Here is an 8,328-nt window from a genome sequence, read left to right as displayed (position 1 = left end):
AGGTACATAGGGGATACTCCATACGAAGTTTGGTTTGATTTGGACAACTCCTTGACCCGATGAAAAAGACCTATTTTTAAAATTACTTAATCAAAATTATTCGGAAATAATAGGAAGTTTCCGTATGAAATACTAACTTTTTTTCTAGACAAGCTATAGCAAAAATTCTTTTTCTCTTACACTCTACCTACACAGCGGATACTCCAAACCAATTTTGATTTGATTTGGACAACTCCTTGACCCGCTGAGAAAGACCTGTTTTTGAAATTCAATGATCGCGAAATTCGCAAAATTCCGTATGAAAAACTAACTTTTTTCCTAGACAAGCTATGGCAAAAATTCTTTTTCTACTACACTCTAACTACACAAGGGAGATTTCTGATATCAGTCATGACATTTGGTTTTTAGTTAGTTTTAGCTACCAAAAATACATAAATAATTTTTCCGGAATTCAAAATCTTGCAAGATTCTTGCAAGATTCTTGCAAGATTTTGAATCCTGGCTAATTTTTTTTTCATTGAAATAGGCTTCGTAACTTGTTCAATAAACAATAACTTGCTTCGAAGATGTTTCCTAAGACGCTTGTACCCAGATTTATTTTTTGGCCTTGATTGTTATCTTGCAAGATTCTTGCAAGAATCTTGCAAGATTTGAATCCGCTCATCACTAGGGAAATAAAAAAACGACAAACTTCACACAAATCCTTTGAATGCGTTCGTTCCTGTAAGACCGAAAAATAATGATTTATGTGAAAAACGACACAAATCATTATCACGTATTGGAACTGACCAATTTTCGACAGTTTTCAATTCATCATCTTTTTTTAAAAATATGCAATACATGCGAGTTGTTGTATCGACTTTTTATCAGTTTAAACTCTTATATTGTATCTGGTAGCTTAAAACTACCTGAAAAAAATTTAGAGGACAACTGATTTATCGAAAGTATACAGAAGCTTATTTTTAATTATCGTGCACTGTATCAGCCGCTCAAAACTATTGTGACGAATTGTGAATAAAGTTGATTCAAAGTTCTATATTTAAACTATGCGGCAAAATTGAACAGTATCGTCTGTCGAGAATTAAAACTACAAAAGAAAAGATTTTTCTATCTGCATAGTACATTTTTAAAAAATTTGTTTGCTTCGTTGCAGTTTTAATTTAAATACGCTCTAATTTCGGATATTATGATAAACAGTTTTGCTTGCATTTGATCATCTAATTTTTGTTGGCCACATTCGTCTCTGCATATGAGTAAGTTTTGCTCATTTAAATAAAATCGAAATCATAATTCAATTGCAAAATTTATTTGTCATTTTTTGATCAGCTGTTCATAATCATAGTTTTGTTTGTTATAAAGTTTCCTGAAAATTGTCATAAGTGAATTTGATTATCAAGTTTGGAGCTGTTTTTTTATCACCTATTTGAGTAAAATTTTCATTTTTACGAGTTTGTCTGAGCCAACGCTAAAAGTTTTTTGAACAATAACTCGTAGTTTTGTAGTCTTAATAAACGGGTGTGTCTGGATGTTCAGTATGCTTATAACAATTAAAAAAGTTGTTGGGCTCCATGAATATCAAAATTTCAATGGTAGATTTTATGTTTTAACACGAGAAAAGGAAATATTGATCCAGATTTTTACAATTTGGTACGTGTACTTGGATTTAGACTTGCCATGTGTAGGAAGTGACATGGTCATAGTTCTGAATCAGTAATGAAATGAGACTTGTAATTAGACTTGCCCCAGTACTGAAATTGACTTGGCGTTAGGTCCGTGCAGACTGCCATACTGCCCCCCCCCCCCACCGCCGCCCTCGAGGACAGAACATAATAATAATAATACACGTTTTCGACACTGATCATAGTTTGAGTATTCTATTAAGAAGTCGGTGTAGCAACTGTATTTTTACATAATATTTGGCATAAAAACGAATAATAATTGAGTAGGAAAAGAAGCAGTTCCAATAGAAATTAGCCCATTTATCAAATCTGACTGAACCGATTAACAATGGCCCAGAAGGTGAAGTGTGTGGTCGTGGGTGACGGGGAAGTGGGAAAAACTTCCATGCTCATGAGCTATGTCGAGGATAAGTTTCCTGGGGAATATGTTCCCACTGTGTTCGATTCCTACAGTGCAACAAAGACTGTTGACGGGAAATCAATTAGCCTGAAACTAATGGATACTGCAGGTTAGTTAATTAGTTAATTAGTTTGTCACTTTGAACATGTTGAATGATCAGTCCGGGTCGGGTTGTAGTGGATGAGAATCAGTTTTTCAAAAAGTGGAGGTAGAGTACGAAAACTGCTAAAAATGAGGTAAACAAGAGAACAGAAACAATTATTTGTCAACGAGAGATATTTGCGAAAATATTTGCCTGATAATTTGAACCAGTAAGAAATTAAACAAAATTGATTAAAAAGTTTATTAATTGATTAATTATGGAAATGAAAAAATAGGATTTATCCGCTTAAAAGTATACCGTTTTCTACGTCTGCCAGCATTATGTTTTCAAAGTCAACTGAATGCAAGTTTGCAAAATCCGGCGTTGACATCACTCATTCGTCACTGTTTCAAAAAGACTTGAACAATCTAAAACTAGTCATCTGGATTTCCTGCATTTAAAAACTACTGAAAATTTTATGTACCTACTTTTTACGGCCTGAGAGGGGATTTTCGATTTTATGCAATGTGAACCACCTGAATAAATATGATGATAGCCTGCAGTTTTCACAGGAAAAAAAGAGAAAAATATATAGATCATTAGCTATATCACATACTCAGTTGCTTGTTCATTCACTAACTTTTGTGAAGTGTGGAAATCTGATTATAAAAAAACAGGAAATTTCTTATACCGCAATTTTCCAACATTTCTTCTAGACATATTAAGCATTTTTCGCCAATGTGTGACTTTTTCCCATTAATAATAGAACAATTCTTATAAATAAAAATAAAAAAAATCAAGTTTCCGTAGAAGATCTTGAAATAATTTTTAAAAGAAAAGGCACCCTAACTTGTGTGAAATTCGGAAACGAGATTAAACGAATAAACAGGAACTAATTATTTACTGCAAAAATATTACTGCAAAATATATTAAAATTTTTAAAAGAAAACTAACACTCCCTTATAGCTGATATCTGTAAAATATAAAATTTCAATATTTACAGAGAAAAAGGGAGTGTAATTTCATAATAATTATTATTGAGGAATCCAGTCTGGTGATCCAGTTTAATGTTACCGAAGCAGATAAAAAATAAGTGAATTTGACTTTATTTTCTAGGTCAAGAGGACTTTGACCAAATTCGACACCTTTCGTATCCGGACACAGATGTCTTCCTGATCTGTTTCTCAGTTGTCCAGAGGTCTTCACTGGATCACGTGTTCGAAAAGTGGGTTAAGGAGATCCAACAACATCAGCCAGATTCCTGTTCTTTGCTGATTGGGACAAAAATTGACCTTAGGGGCAAAGTATGCTTAAAGTCCAATTGGTCTAAAGATCTTGCAAGATGGTGCGTAACCTTACAAGACTCTTGCAAGATTCTTGCAAGATCTTGCAAGATAGCCGTCGGTATTAGACTAGGGTTTTAAGGGGTTATGTAAAACCGGTTATATATGCATCGTTGCATATTTTACCGGTTTTGCTAAATATTCATTTCTGTCAAGTTTACTAGACTAGAAACATTAGACATATTTCTTCGGGTTTCAGCTTTTGTATATAGCTCAAATTACAGCAATATTAGAAGCAGCTTTCTTCTGTGCTCCAAATAAATGATCATACGGTAAAACTGCAACCAAAAGTTCATAGTTGAGTTGAGCGTTGAGCACAGATTTGCTTGAACAGTTTTAGCGCAAGTTTTTTTCATTTCGTTTCTTATAGGAATCTTTTTTTTATAAACAATTACGAAGGCGTCCCACTAGCTTCGATTCATTGTTACATACTAGCAACCCAAAGTACCAGAAAGTGCTAGTTTAAAATAAAGTTGTCAAACGATATTGCGCAGCTTCTCAGCCTTTGCACGAATTCAATTTAACCTATAGATTTTTAAATTTTTACGAAATATGGTATTATATCGTACCAACTTCATTGTGTTTCAGGCTTTTATTAGTATACAAGCGCCACTGTTGTGCGATAACTTCAAGAAATTTGAAAAATAAATTAATTTTTGAAGTATCCCTTGGTATCAATTTGGGTTAAAGCAAAACGAAATTAACATCAAATGAGATTTTTTTAATTGTCGCCTCACTACTTCCGTAAACTTTTCCATCTATAGAACGAGCGTTTTTTCTGGTAGCAAGTTCATCACTCCTCTTGTTCGTCCATAATAAGATAAAATTGGACATGGGGGAAATTTCGGTCAAAAACCACATGTTAATTGATTGACAGTTCAGAAGCGATATTTACAGATGCTTACAGATTTTTACATCACGATCGCAATTCAAAAAACAAATATATTTTGTCTAATCAATAATTCTACCTTTATATCACCTTACTTTATATGACTCTACTACTTTTATATCACCTTTAATAATTTTTCATGCTCAAATGAACAAATTGCAAAAGCCCCGCTTGAGTTACTCGCCGAACACATTATGATACGCTAAAACAACAGAAAAACGGATTATTGCTGAGCATACATTGTACTCGTTGGCAAATGGCAGCCAACACTTTAGAGCATCTCTGCTCAAATATGGTATATATTGTGTCTTAATCTCTAAAAAGTCTTCAAAAAATTTCAAAGTTTTTCCAACTTCATGCAAGCGCGGAAAACTGTGAAAAAATTGTTTGTCAATTTTTTTCAGATAAACACTTTTTCGCATTTGTTGAAGCTAGTGTACAACAGTGAAATAAATCTCTTTTGACGCCTTTGCATATTTTTATAGTTAAAGATACCCATTAGAATAGAAATTTTTAATTTTATTTGGATAGCAGGGACAATTTTGCATTGAGAAGTCCCAGTGTTTAAAATGTTTTGATTATTCGTTTTCTTTTTTAGAACTGAAAATCAATATCAAAAAACTCAAAAACTTTGAAATAGCTCCTTTTAGCAGTAAAATCCCAAATCCAGCTTGCTATTGAACCTAAGAGTACTGAAGAATGATCATTTGATTACAGACCAACCTCTCTCTAATTTGAAGTTAAAACTTTTCTCATCAAGCGTTAGCACTCTAAATCAAAACATTAATAGCATAAAAGTTCATTAGTACACAACCTAGATATTTTTTATTATTTTTTTAAAGTATCTACGTGAACTAAATTTTGACACTTTTGTACAGTGCTTAAGAAAAAAATAGCGGATATACAGTTTTCAGATCATGCGCAATTGGAAATTGATGCAATATCAATTCCGACATTTATGTTATCAATAACTGGAAAACTGCTGCGTTTGAGCATTTAAGATTAAGGTGAAAAGGAAATTTTAGGCTCCTAATTTTGAGTTAAACCCACGCAACCAAAACGTACACCAACAAATGAACCTACACGCTTCAACAAAATCAATCAATGTTTTTTTCCTTTTCGCAGGATCCCGAAAAAATTGCAAAAAGTGAGGGTGAAAAAGCCAAGAAAGAAATTCCCAACTGCAAGAAGTACATGGAATGTTCCGCTTTGACTCTGGAGGGACTAAAAGAGGTGTTCGACGAGGCAATCAGGGTGGTGTTGTACCCGTCCAGTGATAAGGGAAAAGGAGGCAAGAAGAAGGGCGGAGGGGGAGGGGGTTGCATGATCATTTAACATGCTATGTTGACAGTAGATGTTATGTTGACAGTTGCTTGTGAACCAAAGACATAATTTAGGAAAAGTAGAAGTTATCTCATTTGAAGCTTCATTAATATTACTAAACATACTAAGCCACCACGGTTGATAGCTAACAAAATACAGAACATAAAAGACGCATTTCCATAAAAAAAAAATCAAAAATTTGTAAAAGTCATTTGATGATAAACTAGGACGTTTGACAATTCTTATATGACTTTGTATGGGCATAGGAAGTTATATACAACCTTTCAGGAAATTAATTAATAGAAATTTAAGGCGATTTTGTAAATTTAAATATTTAACCAAATGTCTTTGTTGTGGTTTTAACTTCAAATTTACATTTTTGAAGATTAAAAAAATCGGGGAAAAAATAGGTACTGAAAATGCGACTAGTGGTACCTTATCGACAAACTTTCGACTAGCCGTGGTCAATGTCAATTCGGTTACTTTTTATTCGCATTTTTACTATAATGGCGAATTTGGAATTTTTTCACGCATTTCTCTTAAAAATTAGTGTGCTTTTAAATTATCATATTGAGTACTAACGATTTGATTTTAACAACAAATAGTTAATATTTAATACAATCTGATGTTTAGATTATTCGTAATCAATTGCGACTTGTTGTACAGGTTGTTTTCATTTTGCATAATTAAATTATTTTTGTAAAGTTTAGAATATTTGATTAAAATCCTGAAATTGAGTATCATTACAATTTGTTCACAACTTATCGCATCAGTTTTGTATAGCCGAAAAGTTTTGGCCAAAATTTATAGATAGCAGACACATATTTTGACAGGGGGTTAATACAAAGACTCAATTTTGTTGGATGCACAATAGTTCTATTGTTGTATCAGGTTTCGTAAATTTGAATTGACGTAAAATTGTCAAAGCTCAGTTTGAAGAATTTTTGACCCAATTTGTTTCATCTCATGCAACGAGAGAGGAATGTGATTTGATTGTTTGAGATCCTCTAAAGCCCGCATTTATCTGAAATGTTTAAAAATTATGCGGGCAAAGCAATTAGATTATTAGGGAAATTAATGGGGAAAAATATAAAAGTTGATACCGAGAAATAATTTTTTGAAACAATTAACTTTGGGCTAATTTCAAGAATTCTTATGCTTTCGATGTTCAGTTTTTTGAAGTGATTAGATATTTTGAAAAATTGTCACATAATTGAAATAGTAACGGTTTATTTTAAATTAAATGCAAAAAAGAAGGCTCTTTTTGTTCTGCTTCTATTTTCACATCGTTGTTAACTTCTGTATGTAGTTATTTCTTTGATTTTCTTCGGAAATAAAAAAGGGTTTAGAAAGTACTAATATCGATAAAATTTAGTTCTTTCCTTCAATTCAAAAAAGGAAACGTTTTCTACAAGTTGCCAGAATATACGGTAGAAAAAACATGCAATAAAAAAGATTTCTTGTTTTTAATAGCTTTGACAGGGCAAAAACGAACACATTTAAAAACCCTTTTGTCGTTTTTGTTCACCAATATCCGTTTTCAATGCATTATTGATTAATAGAGCAAAAACTTTTAGACTCCTCTTTCATTTTACAGATTTTTATAATTCCCGATTTTATCGCTCTAACTTGTGCTCGGAATAGAGTGTTTGAACTTCTTGGGCGATGCACGGTTTCGGGCTAGCGTCATTGTTCTTTTTACTGGCGAATAAAAAAACGTTAAATGGAAAGAGTTCCTTCAAGACTGAAAAATTCCTGAGTTAGTGATAATAGCAGACAAACCAAGCGGATGTAGAATACCCTTGGCAGACCAGAATAGCCTTGACTACCAGGGAATGTAAGACCGACCTGTTCTCTTATTGATTTATTGCCCAAGAGTGCACAAAAGAAAAGTTACCATATCTTAAGATAGGATGGAAACATTTATACAAACTTGCTTTCAGCCGTACAAAATAAAACCTACTTTCAGATTAATCGCTTTCAGCCGTTAAAAAAGAAAAAAGTGTGTGTGGCAAGACTATGTGATGATTGGATGTGATTTTTTGTTGCCATTTCCACGGACTGCTGAGGCATAGCCATAGCCCCATAGGGTTCTGTAACTCGGAGTTTTCATGTGATATAATTGAAGTTCTTTTCCTTCTTTTATTTGTTCTCCTATGAATCAATTCACAATACATCAAAACCAATGCGATGTTTGCTTCTATATTTAAAACATTGCTTCTGATTTATCAGGTGATCCTAATGAACTTTATTCGAAATTTTCTTGATGAATTTTGCAGTTTCTACCCATGTTTGCATGCGGTTACTTGAGTTTGGAGAGATATGATGACTTGTTGGTTTGTTTTTGAAATATTCAGTTGAATAATTTCCTTAAGTAAAATAAAAGTCTCTTTCAGATATTGTTCACGTTTATACGTTCCCACGTGAACCGCATCCCGAAGTCTCCGAAACTAATTGTCGTGGTTTCGAGCACGAACTACAAGAATTTTATTATTTTAATAATTGAATTCAAAATGGCCTAAATGTACAAAATTTCACAGGTATTTATAATCCGTATCAGTATAAAAATTTACAGATCCGTCTAGATATAGATCAACTGATATGTGTTAATT

The 8,328-nt window shown here is 32.8% G+C and overlaps 1 protein-coding gene across 4 annotated transcripts; it reads left to right on the top strand.

Annotated features, from left to right (window-relative positions):
* Positions 1-1,144: 1,144 nt before the first annotated feature.
* Positions 1,145-6,469, top strand: LOC142338668 (rho-related protein rac1A-like). 4 transcript variants are annotated; one of them, XM_075388528.1, is made up of 4 exons: positions 1,145-1,396; positions 1,975-2,188; positions 3,278-3,465; positions 5,519-6,469. In XM_075388528.1, the coding sequence occupies exons 2-4, from the start codon at positions 2,008-2,010 to the stop codon at positions 5,726-5,728; spliced, it is 579 nt and encodes a 192-aa protein (XP_075244643.1). In that variant the 5' UTR covers positions 1,145-1,396; positions 1,975-2,007; the 3' UTR covers positions 5,729-6,469. The 4 variants fall into 4 exon arrangements, with proteins under 4 accessions (XP_075244643.1, XP_075244645.1, XP_075244642.1 ...); XM_075388530.1 differs by having other exon boundaries at positions 1,959-2,188; XM_075388527.1 differs by having other exon boundaries at positions 1,146-1,396; positions 1,968-2,188.
* The last annotated feature ends 1,859 nt before the right edge of the window (positions 6,470-8,328 follow it).

The sequence above is a fragment of the Convolutriloba macropyga genome, chromosome 4 (assembly GCF_964194025.1).
Source record: "Convolutriloba macropyga chromosome 4, txConMacr16.3, whole genome shotgun sequence".
In the NCBI taxonomy this organism is placed as follows: Eukaryota; Metazoa; Xenacoelomorpha; order Acoela; family Convolutidae; genus Convolutriloba; species Convolutriloba macropyga.
The sequence above is the reverse complement of the archived record's forward strand: the minus strand, read 5'-3'. Positions and strand labels throughout refer to the sequence as shown.

Coding starts and splice junctions, on each gene's coding strand:
- LOC142338668 (XM_075388528.1), top strand. CDS start 2,008: ATGGCCCAGAAGGTGAAGTGTGTGGTCGTGGGTGACGGGGAAGTGGGA. Junction 2,189..3,277: donor GAAACTAATGGATACTGCAG/GTTAGTTAATTA, acceptor TTTATTTTCTAG/GTCAAGAGGACTTTGACCAA. Junction 3,466..5,518: donor AAATTGACCTTAGGGGCAAA/GTATGCTTAAAG, acceptor TCCTTTTCGCAG/GATCCCGAAAAAATTGCAAA.